The sequence below is a fragment of the Neodiprion lecontei genome, chromosome 2, assembly GCF_021901455.1.
Source record: "Neodiprion lecontei isolate iyNeoLeco1 chromosome 2, iyNeoLeco1.1, whole genome shotgun sequence".
Taxonomy (NCBI): Eukaryota; Metazoa; Arthropoda; class Insecta; order Hymenoptera; family Diprionidae; genus Neodiprion; species Neodiprion lecontei.
Genome location: NC_060261.1, coordinates 39,717,571 through 39,739,604, shown reverse-complemented (window position 1 = coordinate 39,739,604; position 22,034 = coordinate 39,717,571). Strand labels below are relative to the sequence as shown.

General features: G+C 37.7%; 1 protein-coding gene across 5 annotated transcripts in view; it reads right to left on the bottom strand.

The window, feature by feature from the left end:
* LOC107224814 (serine/threonine-protein kinase tricornered) overlaps positions 1–22,034 on the bottom strand; it is a 121,798-nt gene that overhangs the window by 52,814 nt on the left and 46,950 nt on the right. The window contains exon 1 of one of the 5 annotated variants that reach the window (XM_046731664.1): positions 12,953–13,922. The exons of 3 other annotated variants lie outside the window; for them this stretch is intronic. In XM_046731664.1, the coding sequence (XP_046587620.1) occupies positions 12,953–13,040 (88 nt within the window). In that variant the 5' untranslated portion in view covers positions 13,041–13,922. Of the gene's footprint in view, positions 1–693; positions 715–12,952; positions 13,923–22,034 lie in introns of those variants that run through there. One more of the 5 variants, XM_046731667.1, reaches the window with a different exon arrangement.

Genomic DNA, 22,034 nt, shown 5'->3' with positions numbered 1-22,034 from the left:
TTACGTCTCAACGATAATTCTCAGGATCCTCGATTAATCCGGTAAATTGTAAGTACGAAAACGCAAAATCAATCGACTCGAACAGTTTCATCTTCAAAGGTTCTTCATTCAAGAATTTCGGTAATAATTTTGATTTTCAACAAATAAACGAAACAACTCGTACCCGCGGATTTATGGCGTCAAAGAAATTCACGCAAGTTCGGAAAATTGACGTCGACTGGAGTAAAGTAATAATGAAGCAAAGTAGAGAAATAAAGTTGACGAAATTAAGGGATCTCGACACGTAATATAGGTACAGTACGGCAAATAAGGCGGCGTTCAATGAGCCAACGCGAAAGCGACGCAACCGCGTTGAATTCAAACACCTTGGTTTCGAACAGCTCTCACCGTCGAAGTTAGGTAAGAGAATAAGGAAGGCAAGTTTTCTTGCTTGAACAGCTGTACTTATTCTAAACTACGGGATAAATTACTGTACCCGCAGCACGTATACATAACGCGAAAGAGTGTATATATTATATATATATACATGAAGAAAGTGGCTTTTTTATTTCGTTGCAAAAACAATTACGTCGATAACACGGAAATTGAATACATCAAAAATGATTTATTATAGAAAGTTTGCAGACGTTCGGAAGTAGCGTTTTTGTAACAATTGTAATAATAATTATTATTATTTTTTTAGGATATAATTACCTCAGAATTTTTACAGCACGCAACAAAGTGTAAACCGTATCATCGAACTTCCATTGTTGATTTAAAAAATGACCGATATACTGACCTGTAACAGAGAAGTAGAAAAAAATACGGATTAGATGCGATTCGATATTCAAAAATTGCGTGTACCACAAACGGAATTAAAATATTACGTAGTGTAATGAAGAAATAGAGGGAAAAAAACATAAATTCTGTGTAAAAAAAAATTCTAATCGTAAACCTGTAGAAAGAAAGGTCGGAGGGGGGCGTGAAGTAATTAAAAGTTGACAAAAATTCGTTCAAACAGCTGACTAGGACGATATATCTAGACGAGCGTGAGTTCGTCTTCTTGGTAAGAACAAGGGAAAAACATGACGGACAAGTGTGTAGCATATCAGGAAGAGAGCACGGAGGTATCACGGTTCGCGTACCACGCGGTACTTTGGCTTATAAACGGGGTGAGAAAAGAAAGAGTTTAGAGAATCGAGGGTCGATTACAGTTATCCTCGATATAAGGAGATCCTCCTGGTGCATGTAGTCAACGGACCAAGAAGAAGAAGAAGAAGAGGAAGAAGAGGAAGAAGACAGAGAGAAAGAGAGAGAGAGAGATAAAAAAAAAGAAGCACAGGTGTAACACTTACACACGTAGAGTTGTACCTCACATCACTGACCCGCTTACATCACGTGCGTGTGTATGTAAGACACCTACAACCAATCGGGTTTTCGAATCAAAGCATGGAATTCCGTCGCGAGCGAATTACCTTACAGTAGGTAGACATACCTACGTTATACACGCATCGCAAACTCATTGTTTTGCCTTATTTCCCACCGTTAATGATGAGGAATACCTGGTAGCATGGCAACGGTTTACACCATGCCTTAATGTTCAACGTATCGCTAACGGCATTATTTGCCGCCTTTAAACCACGTGCACACCTGTAACTTTGACGGGAAGTTTAAATATCTCATCGTTAATTGTCTAGTGTAGCAAGGAACGAGCGCTAGGCATGAGAATTGTTTTTTCTTATTTTTTTTGTTGGGTAATATATTACACTAGCACAGCTATTGGTCGAAAAATCCAAAGGGGAAATAACACGCTGAATTGATCTGTCGACAGGGTTTGCGAATTAATTATAATACAGCTGAATTATTGGGAATTGACGGAATTAATGCAAGATAAGTGTATTAACGAGAGAACTAAGTGAATTATTGAAAATTAATTGAAATAATGAGAATTAACTGAAAAATAACTAAATTGTGGTAAATTAAATCAAGTTGATTTGAGTTTACTTTAGTTTCGTGCGAGAATTATTTGTTTACAGATAAAAAAGAATTAAATTGAATTAATGAAAATTAATTTCAACTAACAGGAAATGCAAAAGAATGAATTGAAATTTTTTTAAACTCACTTCAATTTAAGAGTGAATTATTGAAAATTAAAAATAAATAAAAACAGAAACTGAGACTGATTGTGTGAAGAATAAACGAGTATCTGGATCATTACACAGCGAGGTCAGCGAGTGTAAAAAAGGGAGAAAAAAAAACAGTGAAAAAAAAATCACACTTATACAATAACTTTGTGCACGCGTAATAAACGATTATCGTAAATTATACTTGTAGGTATTCTACAGTAGAATAATTGTGCGATATTCTCATCATACTGATGCATAATACATATGCAATAACTTTTGCTCGTATTATATAGTTCATTTGTTTTTCCCACTCGATTTAATAATGTATTCCATGATGCTTGTCAGTTACATGTATATGTATACATAATACCTCCAGTATAATATATCAATGGATCTTTTCGCCTTACGCAAATCGTTTCGAAGACAATTATTAACTGACAGCGCTATTGTCGCAAGTTTGCTTTCAAACGATAAACAACAAAAACATGGTAGATCTAACCAATTGAGAGCAGTGCTCAGACAAAGCCGATTTACCGAAACCGGATGCAACACGTAATCCAATAAATTAGTCCAAATTTTAGGCCTCGAGATCACGTTTGAGCACCTAGCACGTGATGTATAACAATAATAATAATAATAATAATAATAATAGTAGAAACTGTCACAGGTAGAACAAATTGTTATAAAGAATGTAAAAATATTGAAAGCAGAATATAAACTTTAATAAGCCGGCGGTATTGAAAAAGCTTTTATATTTTTGGCACTGAAATTTCTGTATAACAAGACTTATTTTTAAACCGGTAGCCGGTGGGTAATTTTTCAAGCATAATGAGGCAGGATAAGTGAATAGAGATGTGTAACCTAACGTATATTTACCCATACTTTCAAAGCTCGATTATTATTTCTTTTTCCAGATGAGTTTTAAAAATTGTGGTTCACGCGATTAATCGATGAGACTGAAGTCAGTAACGTTAACGTAACGAAACGTTAGGGGAAAAAAATACTGTTTTGCAATTTTATAGTGACTGAAATAGTTGAGTTTGCAAAATATGCGTAAGTTTTGCTTCTCTTATAATTTACCGCATCGTCAGACATTCTTAAAATTGCGATACAACAATTTTTTCCGAGACGCGAATCATTACGATAACGTTACTAACTTCGGTCCCGTATTAATTGTCTACGAGTCTTCACTGCTGAAAAAACCCTGTCGAATTTTCATAATTTTTTATCAACCTCGAATTCACGACCCAACAACGTACACGTTTATTACCAAAGGGTTACGTTATGACGCATCTAACAAGGGTGACTCTGGTACCTTTCACCACGTGTGCACAGGCACATTACACACAAGCCTACGTGTGTATGACAAACTGCCGTCCCGTCGAAGCTACTTAAGCATCGGCAAAGCTGTCCGAGCAAAACTATTCCCGAGGTGAGGAAACTAGCGGACGCGCCAAAAATCGTAATTCTAAGAAAAGAGAGAGAGAGAAAACTGTTCGCAGTACGAAATATAGAAGCTTGCCTTGCCCCCCTTGGTCAGATTTAGAATCTTACGAGTGGAATTATTTAAACAACGGATACCGTATTTTTCCCGCATCTAAAATCACGCCTCTCGATTCAGGATTTGGGATAATTTATTACGTTTACATCATTGGATGGTTCAGGTGTGATAATTAAAGACATACGATAGAATATAACAGGAGACACTCCGAGTTAGGGTAGGATAACATTTGTTTTAAAATCTTAAACTTTGCGTATCGAGTATTTATTAATTATCATCGCACATTACGATAGAAAAATTAGTGGAACAGAATTTTACCGCACTTGTCGGTATACGTATATCGAAAAAGATATATAACCGTTAAATTTTGCAAATATACTTGAAACCATCACCTCTCGTGAAACTATGTGAAACTGTACCGAAGTCCGTAGGCTTCAAGACTCGAAAATAGAAACAGGAATACCTTGTATCTGCGCGCTAAACTCACTCGAGGAAGATCATTTTTCCACCTTCCAAGAAATAATGTCAGTAAAAGAGACGAAACACTGATTTCTTTCATTTTTCCTTCTTTCTCTTATTTTTGAGTCGGAAACAATAAATCACGATTTATGCCATACCAGGCTTCGACTATTCTCATTCTTTACACCGTAACTGAAAAACCTGTTTCTTGATACAAAATGAAAATGATCTGTGCGCAACAAAATTGTAAGTCTTGTTTAATTGTAAAAATGTAGCAAACTAAATGAGTAAATTCAACGCGTCAATTACCAGAAAATACATCAACGATAACTGAACTATATTATCCAAATATACTAAATGGTGAGTATGATAATACATTTTTGTATAATTGCAATAATATTAAAACCTTGCTTGTATTATATATTATGATACCAACTAATTTTTTTACGCCTAAAATTTCGTATCAACTCTTTAATAAAATGAAGTTCTTGTCCATGAAGCCCAATCACCAACAGGACCATATGGTGATATAATAATCGATTCGATGATATGAAATTTGGCACTTGGACCGAGTAAAAATACCCGACCACATAACACATATGCAGCTGCCGCATTTTGTCTGAGAAATATCGTGCCGAAGAGATGATTCAAGGACTGTTCAACGGATGCTGAAAATATGACCGAGAATATCTGAAACAAAGGAAACGAGGCCTGCTGCTTCTTCTCTCGACTCTCGGCTCTATCGCTTCTCCTGGTCACGACGAAATCTAGGCTGTCTCCGTGGTAACAGGGACGAACGAATTTTGGACGAAGAGGATGAAAATGCTTTCCCTCTTCCTTCTATCCTCTTCTCTGCCATTCAGCCCTTCAGCCAGCAGCTGGTACGGGAGAAATCAAGGAGAGAGAGAGAGAGAGGGAGGGAGAGAGAGAGAAAGAGGCTGTGTCTGCTACTGGCTCCTCGCTCATCGCACCCTCTTTCATACAAAATCAGATGTTCACCGAAAAATCAATAACCCTCTCTTACTTCGTTTGCCCGATGAAAGAGGGAGATATAGAGAACAAGCGATAAAGAGTGAGAGGAGAGAGAAGGAGAGAACCTCTCAGCTGACGTCGAGAACTCGCGATCTAATTGTCGGCATTGGATCACTGATTGTTTGGATAATATTTATTATACCTAGGTATTAATGTATCTAGAAATAAAAAAATCTAAAAACAATATTTAAGAAATTTTTATATTTACCACCAGTGTTTGTTATTTATTTTGTCCATATACAATTCAAAGGCTGTAACGACGTTAAAATCTACAGACAAAAAAATATATTTTTCAACCGTATGTTACCTTGACTTTATATGTACATAACGCATATACGTATGTAAATATAGCGTATTTGCCGTAATGAAGTACACCGTCGAAATAAGAAAAAAAAAAAGAAGATTTCGGAACGTATTTAATGCACGAAAGTTCAAAGGGAGTCGCAGGCGGGGAGACAAGATAAGCATTACGAAACAAACTGCAAAATATAACGCGAATTAGGTGTAAGTAAATTGAAAATTTCGCACAAAATATGTATTATTTATATGTACTGTGTATAAAGTTTGGTAATCTGCGCCGAAGCTTGGAGACTCGTTTTTCTGTCGTTAAGACGAAGCAAAAAAAAAAAAAGCAAAAACAAAGAAAAGAAAAAAGTAAGTCGAGTAAGAACGTAAAAAAGACAAATTTTGTCGCTACGCGTGAAAAAAAAAATCGTTATAAAACGTCAAATTAAATGGGTTTAAAATATTGTTTTGTATATAAATCAGGCATTAATAATAACAAGTGAAAACAAAAGGGTAAAACAAATCGGCGAATTTTGTACAAGGGAAAAAGAATCTTTCGGTTAAGTTAATGTGAGAAAAAAAATTAACTTAAATTAAGCGTGTGAATCGGAAAGAAAAACTTAATCGAGCATAAAAATTCCTCTTCGTCTTGCACAAAATTTACGAACCAACGATAAGAACGTAATATAATCTCGGGAAAAAAATTTTAATTCTATTTTCGTCCCTCCTTAGCTGTCCCGAATTCGCATATTTGAAAGGGGTTGCCGACGATCGCGAAATATCCATTTCGGCGAGCCTCTACGACTGCATATATAATATCTACCTTGGTATACGTTTTTGTCCCATTTCCGAGATTCAGCGCAATTCGTTTTCGCCTCTTAATTGACAAAGAATTTAACTCCGTGCGAAAGAATACTTGAATCGCTTAGAATCTTCGACGAATTGATCGATAGTTTAATTTCATTGTTCACAATGGAGTTGAAGAAAAGACAAAGTAGTTAAGAATCCCATCGATTAAAGGTGAAAATAATTGCTAGTGTTTTAAATACTTTGATCCTCAATTTATTGCTTTCGTTCTTTCTTTCTTTGATTCTCTCTTTATAAAACTTTCTGCAACTTGTTTAAACACCGAGAAATCACCAGCAGAAAACTAATTCTTATTTGTTTTCGACAAGTGTCTCCTCCGGTACGTAAATGAAATTAATTCCAGGTGCAGCCAAGATATTGATTCGACTTTTATTTTTAAAGTAAAGTTAGTATTCGTTGTAAATTGGTATACATTATATATTGTATACTGATTCGAGAAACAAAATAATATCTTCGTCCGAACAGAAACGAATTCAACCGAACGCTTTAATTATTTGTGACCAATGGAAATAATAGGCGTAGTATTAATAACCCACTTATAGATACAACGAAGAAATGTGAAATTATTTTCAACATGTATAATCTATAAATCAATCGATTACATACGAAAAATTACGAACAAAAGTATCTACACAAAATCGCAATTGTGTTAAATTTTGTTAAAACCAAACTGTAAAAAAAAAAAAAAAACAAATTTCAAATTTCCCTGCTTATTACCGATGAAAAAGTATTTCCATTCAATTCGGTAAAAATATACCGACTTGCTGAACAACGTGGGCGAAAATTTACCAACAGCTGAGAAGAACGCCATAGCGTAGAGGGGGAAAAAAAAATTCAAAGAACCTTTTTCACTTAGATTGAGACAATTTATCCCCGGGGGTTCAATTTTCCGCAATTTAATACCAACGATCCGTCAATCTCTTTTACCATTATCATTACATACACATATACCTGTGTAAGTGTAGCCGAAACTGGCGTGGTAAAAATATAATAAAACATCTCCGCACGTGGATTATGATGTAATTTGAAAATCAAAAAGTTCTATAATCATCAGCGAAGACAAACAAAGAAACGGAGAGATTATTGCGATACTAGATAAAACAAAACAAAAAAAAGAATGAAAATAAAATAAAAAACCTTGGCAAATTTTGTGTGTCCTAGCGAATGAATGAATTTAAGCTTTTGATCTGATATAAATATTAATATTAAGAGCTGAAACTTGGACAGCATCTTTTTTTCGTTATTTCGAACCATACTTTAGACTTGAAGTTTGAAAAAAAAAATCGTCTTTTTTAAGTCACCAACGAACTTTGGGCTCGTGGCATTCACGAGCGAGTTGAATTACAAGAGCGGGTGGTAATTAAGAATGAATATACATAATGGTAATGAATGGACGGAGTTCAGAGGTTCGGTTGGTTTGACCTAGGTAAATGCGGTGGAGAATTTCCACCTTGACCCTGTTTCCCGTAAGCTTTACTCACAAGCCCAACCCCCCCGATGCTGACATTGCTGCACCCCTAACCGCGAAATGCGGCAGGATGGCAGGCAGAGTGCCAACAAACTATCCCAGATAGGAAGCTCGATAAAAATTCAAGTCAGAAAAACCAGCTGGATGCTTGCTGCGACGGTGTTATAAAACTGGAGAAATCCAACCGTACTCTATGCATAATAAATCGGAGCAACAAGGCGACATAAATGTATAATCGTTGGCTTGTGTAACAATGTCGTTGAAAATTTATCAGGAACATTACAATCATACAAATCGTTATACATAATATAATATAATTAAGCGACGGTGATCGTTTCGCGAGATTTTCAAAACTTGTATAATGGTATTGAAATAAACAATATTTACTACATGTATATTAAAACGGTATAACTCGTTGAAAGTATATCGGTACGTAACATAACATCGTAACATACGACACATGCATTATTAACAATTGTTTAAATTCGTTACTCGCGATGTGATTGGATTTTCATCCCACGCGCGCGCGCGAATCGAATCTTATAACGCGGATTATGCCACTCGGTGTATCCATTTATATGCATAAATAACCGCTTATAAAACGATGTGTAAATCTAACCAACGTTAAAAGGTTCAAGCGCTGTACTATACGTGTGTTTAAACATATGTGGGTAATATGTGCGTCAAGCGATCGCTCGCAACGCCTTTCCGCATTCAACACATGCAAACCCCAGCCGCCCACAAAGAGATTCCCGTGTTATAAAATCGATGAATGATATTACGTAACCGTGATGTTTTTACCCCGCATTTCGAAAATTAGTCGCAAGTCACTCGACTTCCTGTACAATTATTTAAACCGTATTCACGCATATTGTGCATAGATATTACCAAACGCGTAGAGAGCAATTCAATCGTAAAGATTAAAATTATTTCATCACTCATTTATCTCGCGTACCTTTAAGGCGTGATAATAAAAAAACGCCCGCGAAACGCCTTCAATCTTTCAGAGACCCTTGAATAATCTCGTTATGCATAATTATTTCAAGGGAGTAATAATTTTACCGCAGTGAGACAACGCGGACGACGATTTTGATAAATCGAAGAAATATTTCCCTCTTTTTTTTTTATATATATAATAATTAATGATGATATTGTTCAAGTTTCTCTGTTTTGAAACACAGTTTTAGTTTATTCGTCGTCGTCGATAACCATGATCGAAAACTCAAATTCCTTCCTTAGAATAGGTGAAAAAAATAAATATTTATTCGCTTCCACTACACAAAATCCACTACATAATTTATGTTATACTGAAAAAAAAAAAAACAACAATTGTAAATCGATCCACAGTGAAAAAATCAGTTAACACAATTTGAATAATTCTTAAACGAGTTCCTCGACGTCTTGGAGATGGCGATAAATTATCGCCTAAAAATATGAGCAATAATAATATTGAAGGATAATCGTTTGCATATCGTGAATCGGAATAACAATAACAATAATAATAATACTGATAATAGCACCAACGACAACAACAACAACAATAATAATAATAATAATAATAATAATAATAATAATGAAAAAGAAAAAATGAAGCTACGATAAAGTGAAAAAATGTCGAACACCGCGTTGCGGGAGACCGTGAAAAATGCGGGTTGGTTGTGGAACGGAGTTGATGGAATGATTAGTCACTCACGTACACGCTAACTGCTCCTACAGTGACTGAGATTCCTGACACGTAGGTGTGCCCATTCCGGCCGAAACTCGATTTCAGAAGCCGGAACTAAAAACGGTAAGAGTAGCAAAAAAAAAAAAAAAAAACAAATCAGGCCATTCCGATCAATTTCAACGTTTTATCAAACCAAGGACAAGCCGTTTTCCCACTATTTTTAAAAAAAAGGTACTCGCCCGAAACCAACAAGTCGAGGCATGTGTAATGAAATTTGATGAGTAAAAAAATGTCCTCACAGATTCTTAAAAATTATGACGAAACGGTTTGACGTGAGAAAAAGAAAAGCAGTGATACGTTATTTCTCAGGAATTTTCAGTGTGTTACATAACTTGTCCCATTAACTTTATTATTTCATATGTAGGTGTACAATCACGCGCAATACCTTGTTTATTAATGAAATAAATAAAATACGACCTTACTCCACATTTCGTGTATTTGTATATTTGTATAATTATACAACATAAAATGAAAAGAAAAAAAAAAAAATACGCTTATCACGGTTACATCGTAATAAGGGTATATACCTGTATATAAGCGGTATCAACGAACACAATTTCCGCCAGCGGTTTAAAAAGTACTGTAATGTGTACAGGATAATGTGAGAAACTGCACGCAGACGTTGGCGCAAATTAAAATACTTTAATCCACATAGCTGTCCGATGCAAATTAAGCCCAATTCACACGAACGGCAGCCGGTGGCTTTATCCATACAGGAATGGAAAAAGTAACGGTAGCAATTGAAACGTGCGAATTCGGCGTTTGAATTTTAATTATTCCTACAGCGAAACGGGAGGATACGAATTGCCAGTTAGCTATCACCTCGCGTGCCCGAATTCAATCCTGACTCGAATCGCTATTTGAGTCTCTTCGCAATCAAGAGGAAATCAAATAAAATTAACGAGTAAACTGAGAAGAAAAAACGAATGATAGCCATGAATTTGCGCATTCGCAATTATAGATGAAAAAACAAAAAAAAAAAAAAAAAAACTAGTTAGTTCACGTATCTATAAATAGCAGTCTATCAAATTTCTACAATCAAGATACAGAAGAATTTTTCAAATCATGAAGCGTGCACAAAATGCTCACGATTTTTTAACCCAAATACTGAAACATTTTATGAGAGGATTATACAAATAATATATCGATCTCAGAGATGACCGGTAAAAAAATGTTTTGCATACGATGGCATAAAAATTGGCGAAAGAAATTTTTTATAAAACAGCTCGTACTATTACTGTATCTTGACTTTTTCTCTGGATCGATTGTTTTTAAATGGAAGACAATCTCGATTTCTTGTAACGGTGATATCTGAAGAGCTTTCGGTAACTCGATCGGCTTTCAAATTTTTTTCAAGCATTCGCGAACGTTTCGATATGAGTACAAGTTACATCTTGAAATTTTGTCGTAAAAATCGTTAACGTCACGTAACGAATATCAAAAAAGAAAAAGGGACCAACAAAGAAAAAAAAAAAAGAAACGAACTTTGAAAGTTTTATGCAAAAGACCTCAATCACAATTATAATTAAACTCTCCTCGCTGTTTTAACAGCTGTCACTCGTCAGCCTTCTATACGTGTATATAATATATATGTATACACTGTAAGGCGGGGACTCTCAAATGAGAAATGATTGAGAGGCTTTCTACGTCACTTGATTCGTTTTTCAAGAGAGTTTCAAAGTCACGCAAAATATTCAAAGATTAAAAGCAAGAAACGCCGGTACAAGGGAACTAAAAAATAATCAACCATTTGCAATGAAGATTAGTTGAAAATAAATTGCTGGCATAGAGAGTAAAGAATTTTGTAAAATTCCTCGAAAGAATTTCGTCAATTTAAAGTATCTTGCATACACGCAGCTCTTTACCGATGTCAGAAAACCTTGAAAAAAAAATTCCAACAAAATTGTTAACAAGATTAGCGTTCCTTTGGCATAGTCGTGAAACGTTTGCAGCAATAATGTGGAAGCTATAAGTCAGGCATAAAAGTGCCAAATCCATCTGTGAAGCTATGACAATAGATATAGTCGCGTTGACAGTTTTAGCTGCAAGTTTCTCTCTCTCTTTCTCTCTCTCTCTTGCGGTACGGCAGCGTGGAAATTTTCCACAAAATAAAATAAAACAAGACGCGAAGAAAAAGGAGAGATAAAAGTAAAAAAAAAAACAAAAAAAAAAGAAACAAGAACATTTAGGCCCTTGCGTAAGCTTCGTAAAAATAATATATCGCCGAACTACGCGGCCGCAAAAGCGTTATGCTACGGTAAGCTCAACGACGAAGACGAAGACGACTGTACACAAAATCAGGAAAAACCTCAGCGTCCCCCAAAGTCACATGTTATTTTATACCGTGATCCATAAAAAATATAACACTGGGTTATTTGCACAAAAATAAATATGCGATACAGATACATAATATACACATATGTTTATAAAATACTATTCCCGTACGCACAGAGAACCGGAAGTTACAATAGAATCGAACAAACGCGTCTAAAATCTGCAACCGTAACGTCAGTTGAAAATTCAAGTGTTAATTGAATGAAAGAAGAATAAGAAGAGACGTACATACAACGAGTACATTAGCAATCTCAAGAAAAGAACGTCTTTTACGTATAATTAAACTGACCATGTTTTTCTTGCGAGTAATTTCTCTGAATAGCTGCGTATTTTTTTCCCATTCTTTACCGTTAATTTTTTCAGTCGACAATTTCGCGTCACGATCCGCAAATAGATCGCATATTCGATTTGAATCAGGCTGTACAAATACAGTCACGGGTGAAAGTAGTAAATGCATAATAATGTCCTGCAAGGTGTGCGTCAGGAAATATATCGGTGAGACGATTACGGCGCTATTTCCGGTAAAATTTCCAAACGTTCAGTCGTCACGGTGACGAAAATCCGAATCGCTTGCTCAGCCGTTGATGGATTTTTATTGACTATTTCAAACGATCCCAGAAAAAAAATCGCTCCTTCTTTCAATCGTCATCTTGAATGAATATTGTTACTATTTTTGTTATTATTATAACGATGTTCAGCGACGCGAAGAAAAGCGTAAAAATCACAAACCTTGTACAAGTTATTTCAGACTTGCAAATCGTCGTAACGAGTAAGAAACATGTATTCCGGACGCCTCGCAAAATTCACGGTAAAACCTGTTAAATTAAAAAAGGCCTTCTGAAATACAATATTTAGGTATTCGCTGTTTCAACTCTCGAGGCGATTAAACGTGTCCAAGAGGAGGTAGGCGTACATCGGCACCGTGTATCAATGGCTGGTTGATTTATTTAAACTTGTAATAACGTAGAAAAACAGGTCCTTGTCATTTAGATAAACGTGAAGAGGCGGAGATATATATCGAATGAATATAAACACCCAAGGATAAACGTGTACAGGCATAGAAAAACCGAAGTAGAAGCCAAGTTATGCGGGGTATTTTGTATACACGTATATCATGTGTATATATACATATAAATATGTACGCATAATAATATAATACGTAAAAAACAACTCGCCTGAGAGATAGGACTTTGCGCACATCATGTATCCACACATTTGTCCGATCTTCGTCCAGACGGTCTTCAGTAATTCCGGATTATACATTTGCTCGGTTCCCTTTTTGCACGCGCACTACTATCAAATAAACAGCGTCAAACCCGCCGACACTGTGGATGAAACACCACCAACACTACCACCAACACTACAACCTGCACATCTGGTTATCCACTCGCCAGTTGGCACAATTCGTTGTCGAAGAAATCGAAAAGTATGCAGAAAGTTGGCACACAGGGAGCAGCTGTCATCTATCTCTACAATTACTTTGATATTCCTTCTCAATGACCAATCGGCTTTGACCCGTTCTTCAATTGCCTCGGTATTTAAGAAATAAAGAGCGAACGTCCGCGAGGCAAACTATATTGCGTAAAAGATTCAGCAACGCCCAAGCCGATAGCCAGAGTTCAGAATTTAGACCTTCCTTGCTCTCCTTCTTCTCTTAAATTCCAATGAACGCAGACTTCCTAGCTAACGAAGTAAACCAATCGCGTAGAAATGGTATCAAGAATAAGGAAGATCCGATCGACGTGATTATCCGATGCCGACGACGAGTAGGTCAATCCCACCGAGCACGATTCACTTCCGATTCCTTTTTCACCGCAAGACACTATCTCACCCTGACATTATTGTCGAATACCATTATGACCGGTGTGTGTGTGTGTGTGTACGTGAATACCGATTTTGTCCAAAGCACGTTCATCAGTCCAAGTAGAAAGAAAGAAAGAAAGAAAGAAGGAAATAAAAGAACGACTAGCAGGTATACCTAGTAAAAGACTCCTGAGTATCACCTGAGCAAAACGAATTCCCGTATCGTTCAACGACCGTTTAAACATTAACTAGAAACCCCGAGTACAAGTCTCGAAGTCTAGTGAAGTAAGTGAGGAGGTGGCCAGTCATTATTGTACGGTCGACTACGGCCGGTTCGCGGATGAATGTAACCGACTTACTGACTGCTGTCAAACACACAGAGAGACAGTCGGTCGTTCGTTCGTTCGTTCGTTCGTTCCCGGTTACCGTAGTGGTACACGGATGGGGGCTTCGTGTCCGTGCCCCATGCCCACGCTCCTATCTCCGACGGGCGAACAACGAGACGTTTTTCACGCGTGTGTGTGCGTGAGGCGTCGAAAGTGTGAGAGGATGGAATGGAATGGAATGGAATGGAATGGAATGGAAAGGAATGGAAGCGACGGAGTGGGTACGACACGAGTGCGCGAAGGTTTCCGAGGATGGTTGGGTGTACGGGTAGTTTCACCATGCCGGACCCTGGCGTTCTCCTTTACACCTATGCAACCGGAGGAAGCGTTGCGATGGTCTTGAGGAACGTGACCAGAGAGCCAAGACGATCCTTTCCAAGGGGCTACTGCACTCTTGACACGCGGTGAAAATCATTAATATTTGACACCTCGGTCGGCCGAGACGTCGCCGCCCACTTCCTCCGTCACAATTCCGACACGAACCTGTCTTTTTTGTTTCCTCATTTTTTAACCCCTAATTGTACGCTTATCCTCGTTGTTTGTCCGAAGGTCTCCGACGTTGGTGGAATATTTTTCGATTCGATATGTCGAAAGGGGTCGGTTTTTCTTTTATCGTTACCTTCGAAATTTCAGCGTAACGTTAAACAATCGATGCTCCGGTACCGTTGCTTTGTACACAATGAAAGAGAATCGACAATCGACGAAAGGGATCGCGAGTATTGTGGCGAAATATACGATGCACGTGAACGTGATTACGAATTCAATCGATTATTTCCACTCTTCGAGCAACGTTCCACGCTCCGACGTATAACTTGTGCTTGCGTAAGAATACTCGCTGGCTTACGGAGCTAATCGTCCCGACCCACACCGTCGGAAAGTAGCAATTAGTTCGTTAACTAGTTAAAGTTATACTCCGATCCGAGTTGCGAGTAATTCCTAGAATATCTCCGTATACGTGTTTGCGAATACCGCATCACTCGCTAGGTCAGGGTCGAAATTCGAAGACTAGTTAGAAAACACTATGACCGATAATCATCTCGAAAATAAACGTACGTTCGACCGAACATCATATTCTACCCTCGAGGTGTTTCCGCGAGAAACAAAACGGCAGAAATTAATAGTATAAAGTAATAAGAGTAAAACTATTTCGCGATCGGTTATTTTTTATTCTACGGAAAGCACGTATCGTCGTTCCAAAGCGTGGATGCTTTTGGTTGTTCCGAGAGATCGGAACCGGTATATTCTCCTTGAGCATCGACGTGTGCAACAACGTATCCACTGATTAATGCTGATGAATCACGAGCACCAATAATGAAACATAGAGGCGCGAATGGATGGGCCGACCGAAGAACAGGGCACGAGACCAGCGAGTGATTCGTAAAACGGTCGGGGTTCAAGCCGTTTGGCCCCAATCGCCGGTCCTGCGATGACGTCACCGATATAATCTTGAACGCGTGTGTTAACTAACTGTACTCTCTGTACGAGGAAAACGGGGCACGAATACCGTACGGTAGGGTGTGGAGCGAAAATGGAAAATTCATCAAAACCGATATGACCGAGTCGTATAATTCGGTCGATCAAAAATTCATGCTTTTTCCGTACTAGTATGCGTGTATTTTATATAAATTTGGATATTTTGGAAATAAACTGAAATTCATGTAATTCTCGTTCATCGTATGTTGTTGAAAAACTTACAGAAAAACGCAAAGTTATAATTGATGATAACTTAGAAATGAAATCTTCATTTTTCGCATCCAGGCTATGAATCGTCACAGTCAAAGTTGCTGTTACATTCCTTTTCTTTTAATTTTTATTCATCTTTGGTTAGTTCAACATGCAATATAGAGCTCAAGAATGTACAGGGTGTCGCCCAAAAAACGCTTCGTCCAAGAAGCAAAGGAGAATGAACGTTGAACAATTGATCCGAACATCCGATCCAGCGATTATTACTGATCTATTACCGAATCGATCATTCATTTCGAAGTGAAGATGAAGCCTGCGAGCTTCTTTTTAGTTTTTCACTTTGCACGATACCGCGTTATATTAAGATCCGTTAGACAATCCCTTTATCCGCATGTTTGTGGGCAGCAAAAACGACGTTGAGAGGAAAAAGAAAATAGAAAAACAACACTTTCTGCTCTTCTGGCTCTTTGACTGAACAATTTCAATTTCATTTCAAGCTTTCTATACGTCGCTTTCTATTCACATCATCGTGTGGTACGTAATTGCAGGTGGAGCTGACATTTCTCACTCGTTTTGTAGACACGATACATTCGTTCGCCGCGTTTTTTCCTTTTTCCAATTGATATATATGTATGTATATATGTTATACGAGCTGCAATTTGAAGCTTCAGTTCCTTTCTTTCACGATATCTATTTTTCGTCCCCGATTCTATTTCGTCTAACCAGGGCAAAGTGTCGAAAGCTTCCTCTATTTCAATTTCTGCATCTTATTTTCATTGAGCCTATTCCAACGTAAGTTCCAAGAGAGAGAGAGAGAGAGGTACAAAACTGCATCAAATTTTGCAGATACGCTACACGATACGGCTAATCAATAAGCCTATAAATTTTATAAAAATAAAAATCAAGTCAGGCGCGATACCGCGTTGAATTTAATTATGATCGCAATTAACCAATCGAAAGTTGAAACTCGTTGAGGCGTTATATCTTATTATTATAGGTAAGTATATGCACACCTCGTGCACACACGTAATCGTACACATATACGTGCAACAGAAAACGATACAAGTGAGTATATAATCACACGAGAGTAAAAGTAAGAGCGAGAAGGAAATCAGATTGGCATTCGGTTGAGAAATACGGTTGAAACTATATACATATATACATGTACCATGTAGCGATTATTTTTAAAGGATCAAGTTCCCGCAACGCGACGCATTTAATCCCCACCAACGTTTATAAACTGTATTAAGAATTTGCCGTACATTAAAGTTACACAGTATTGTTCAGCAAAACTCAGTGCCTCGAGTCAACAAAAATACGTAACTAAATTAATCATATTACAATAAAAAATCATCATTTGCTTAATTCTATAACTTTCTTATACACACAACGACCATTTTTTACGATAAATCGTACACAGAACAGACGAGGACTGGACGGAATCACGGGACATGCGTGATACCCATAAATAGGCAGGTGTGGATAGATTAAAACGCGGATTGTAGAAAGAAAATACGCGATCGCAACGTGAGCGTTGCTACATCGTTTCCCCCTCGTCGAGACACACCTGTGCAAACAAAACTACCTGGCATATGTAGCTACACGCGTGATTATAGGCGTGTATATTACACACACACACACACACCTTTACACAATTCTGCAAACAATTATTTAATTATAACAGCAAAGAAAGGGTGTGTATTCGTACATATATATATATATGTGTGTGTGTGTGTATTTATATATATATATTGTACCCTGTACTTCCAAGCGCGGATACAATAATAGCCGTTCAACAATAGACGGAAGCAGAAACTACATTTTCCAATTACAATGCAAAGCAGAACTAAACAAACCGACTGCTGTTTTAAACTTCTATCTTTACTTTACATTATACGTTATACGTTGTTTATATATAAATTACAACCATGACGCAGTTTCGACAAATCATTTTCCCCGTTCAAACCGCGAAAGTAATTAACTCTTCAAAGAGTAGGTGAAAAAAAAAAAAAAAAAAGCAAAATTTCTCCACCTGTTTTTTGCTAATGAAGAAGACGCGTATAACGTGCGATTAAACTTGGAAATGTTCCACCACGCGACGAATTCGTCAACCGTGTAGACGACGGTGATTCAATTTTCAGTTCCGCTCGCAAGCATGCGGGAATTCTCGACTCTACCTAACGACGAGAACAGTTTTCTTTCATATTTTTAATTTTTTTCATCGACGCTCAAGTTACGCCTATATGTACATCTTCCGACACGCACCCTGCAGAGAAATATATATAATATTGCATAGATAACGAGCCACGAGCCTAAATGGCGTTACAACGGGACTTTGCCTCGTTATGAAACAACTCCGAATGTACATGCGTACGAGGTGGAAAACTATTTTGAAATTCTTGTCTCAATGCTGCGGAAGGAGCGTTGAAATAATGCTGTTTTCAATACCGTTTTTGTAGCAACGTCAAGATAATTGAAAAACTCGCGCGACAACAATCTTGAAACTATAACGAGAAAATATTGCATCGAAAGTGTCCATGTTTGATCTTTCGTCTCATTGCCAGAGATTTTCTTTCCAAGAATACACGTAATTTTGAGGGTGGAAAAAAAAGAATGTACATATAAATATACACATATTCAAGTTGACTAAAAAGGTGGAAAAGTAAATTCAGAATATCGAACAGAACGTGACCTCGGAAGGAATGTTGTACGGATAAGCATGTACATCTTCCCCGGAGAAACTCACGTGACCGACGGAAGCGTTCGTATCGAAACGTCCGTCAGGCGGATATCAAGGGAATGATCGATGGACCGCATAGCATTATCGGATGCTAGATGGGGACACATTTCGCTGGCGCCAGCTCAAAAGAAGAATCGCCTGTTTCTCCTCTCCTCTCCTCTTCTCCGAGGTCGGATTATTGTAACAGATGAGGTAATATTTTGATTTTTGCTTTTGAAAAGCCGGTAATAAATATTAGAAACGCAAGATTCCGAAAATTTAAGTTACGATAGAGCAAAGTTCTGAAAAGTAAAGTTTGCGGTTGAGTAAAATTTCGAAAAATAATGTTTCGATACGGTATAATTCCGAAAATTAAAGCGCACACGCACAGCGAGTAGGTGTAAAAAGTCAGAAAAACCGAAAATCCGAATGAACAAGATTCCAAACGTAAAAATATCGAAAATCCAAAACAAAGAAAGATTAAAGCGGTGAAATTTCACTAAGACGTAAATTCACAGAACTCAAAATTTTCGATCATTCGTAATTTCGATGCTTCAGTTTTTAGTAATTTTCTCACTTTCGAAACATCGCACTTTCGGACCATTCGAAGCTTTGACGATTCGTCAAAGTTCGATATCTTTACTTCAACTTTCGCCACGAAAAAAATTCAAAATTCGCCGTTCTCGGAACTTTTCAAATTCGGAATGTCAACCCCGGGCCAGCTCGTTGCCTGGGTACAAGAATAAGATACAAGAAAAGTACGAGACGAATCGTCGTCTGTCGTTTACTCCTTCCATTTGTCGTCTTTACGAGTCGAGTGCATAGATGGCCAAGTTTGCCGCCGCTGCAGGTTGCTCCACATGCACCGATTTACAGAAAGGGAATTATACGATATTCAAATTCGCATCCTAGGCGATAAAAGCTAACAATAAAAACCAGACGAAGGTTAACGGCGATTCCCTCTCGCGAATAGGAAGTTTTGCGAGAGTTGCCGCCGTCGCTGCTGCTGCTGGGCGATTAAATCTGGGGTTCAAGTACCTCGGTGCGAGTGCCGTTCCTCCTTGGTTCTTTTACATACGCGAACCAACATACGTGACAATGAGTACATACCCCTCGATCACGGGGTACTCGTCTTTCTGCACTTCGCGGTGACAATCTCTCTCTCTCTCTCTCTCTCACAGACAAACCGGAAGTAAGCAAGCACAGAGAGGAACGACGAACGGACAACCGGTAATTATTCTCATTTTCAACGCTACCTCTTCACACCGCGCTGCGGAACATCTCGCGAATCAAATCTCTTTGTCGCTTATAATATATATGTTGGATGAAAGAACGCGTTGAAGAATTACAAAATAATAATAAAAATGAAACGTAGTGTTATTTTGCTGTTTTACGATGCAAGAATGTGAAAAAAAAAACGGAGGATGCCTAGATTATTTAGGTAAGTGAGTGTACCTGCAACGTGTAAAGAGAAAGTGCAACAAAATAAATTTAAAGGTGTGTTAATAGTCATCCGACGGTCAAATTATTCTTGTTTCCTTTTCTTTTTCATCTTATTATTACTTCCGTACGAGGTAGGAGAGAATTCACAAGTCTCAAGATCACGGCCGTGATGCGATTTCGACGCCAACGTATTTCGTTGAAGGAGACAACGAAACTGGACGGTCTCTGCCAAAATTGTTTTCGATCCAACCAATTGGCATGACGAATTGCGCCACGCCATTACAAGAACCGTATTAATATTAGTCAACGACGAGTTTGTATATTTACTACAATCGAGGTCAGGCTAAAATCGAACACTTTTCGCTATCTGCTAAATCGTGCTGCTGCTACCGTAAGAATAAAGTTTATGCTAGAATGATGAATAATTGTGTAGCGCGATGATTTGATATTTCAGGATACTACTAATTGTCAAAACTCAATTACGGTACTCTTCGTTCTTTAAATTTAAAAAATATATAGCAAATAAATATTGACATTATGAAAACTGTAGTTGAGGGTGGAAATGTTTTTATTTTATTGTCCAATTGTGAACCGTGACACACGCAATAAAACTTCGCTTACCCGTGTAGACATAAAATGTTCAGTTATAAAAAATTGTTCATATTGTCCTGTCAGCGTGTGTATATATATATATATACATATATACATTATTTACCCACAGAGATAGAAAATGTCCTACGACAACAATAACGCGTCCGTCCAGGAAGTCCGCAAGTTACGCTCCGGTGGCTAGATATATCTAGGTATGTTATGTACATATACCAACCAACAACAGTGACAAAACAATACCAAGATGCAAAAACTAATTACTCTGCAGGCATTGTTAATTTCCCCCACCTCTAGCCGCATCAGTTGTCACCGGGGAAACTCGTTGGCCTCGGTATTTAATAGTTTATACATAGTAAGAAAAAGGAGAGGAGGATTTAGAATGAGATTAACAACACGGTATGGAATCCAATTAAACTTTAAAGCCATTCGATCATCCCCCCCCCCCCCCTTCCCTTTGCAACATTATTTTACCCGAGTATTTTATACACAGCGAGCGATTGTAAAATCCGTAAGGAAAATCACGGACGATGAACAAACGAACAATGAAATATAATTTCGTGGTAAAGAAGTAAATAAATGACGAAATCGGATTTCTGCTTTCACCTGCAGGTTGAAAAAGGATAAGAATAGAAAAAAATCAAGTACCTGAATCGAAAAATGTAGGGCAGAAAATAAAAAAAAAAATTACATTTCGCCTGAAGTAGCCAACTATTTTACACAACGTGAAAACTTGTCACCAGCGTGCCTTTTTCCAATATTATACACCAGAGATAGGTTATACCTACAAGATATCGCAAATATTTCTTACAACGAAGCTGAAAAACATCATTTGAATAACCGGAACAATATCTGAAGTATTCTAACCAGCGCGGATATACGTAACCGGATTATCCGCATCCAGCAGCAGAGTACATAATAAAACCGCGGGTGAAATTTGTCGAACAAACAAAACGGATGACGAAAAAAACATCGCCACGGTATACCGCCGGAGAGACAGATGATTAGGCCTTCGTGAGAGCGTGACAAAAATTGCGAGTAAGACGGAGAGAGGAGAGGAGACGAGATCTGGATAAACAATAAACCCGGTTTACGCGAACGAGCGCAAACAATCAATTCGTACACATGCAGCCACTCGAAAAACGAGCGCTGTGCTTACGGTGCGTATTTCCATGTGACTTGTCGGATGATTTGGATCCCGGAATCGATACGTTTTCCAATAATTTCACTGGTAAGTGATTCAGGTCAGTTTCCAGATGCAGGGTATAATAATAATAATAATAATAACAATAGTGTAATAATAATAAATAGTATAATTGCGATAGTGACGGTGATAATGATAATAATGCTAGTAATGACAATAACAACAGTAATAAATATCTTTAGATCTCGAAAGATCAGCTTCTCGACTCCTTGAGAGCGACCCGAGTAGAGTCTTCTCTTCGCTTATAAATTTACATGTATAATAGTAACAATATTTATTCGAGAAAGAAAAGGGATGCATCTGAAATAGGTATGAGAGAGGAGGGACGACCTTGTCGATCCAATCATTCGTTCCGTACGTAAGATCTGAACAACGACAATCCCGCACCGCTAATGGTATTAAACGGCGTTCGC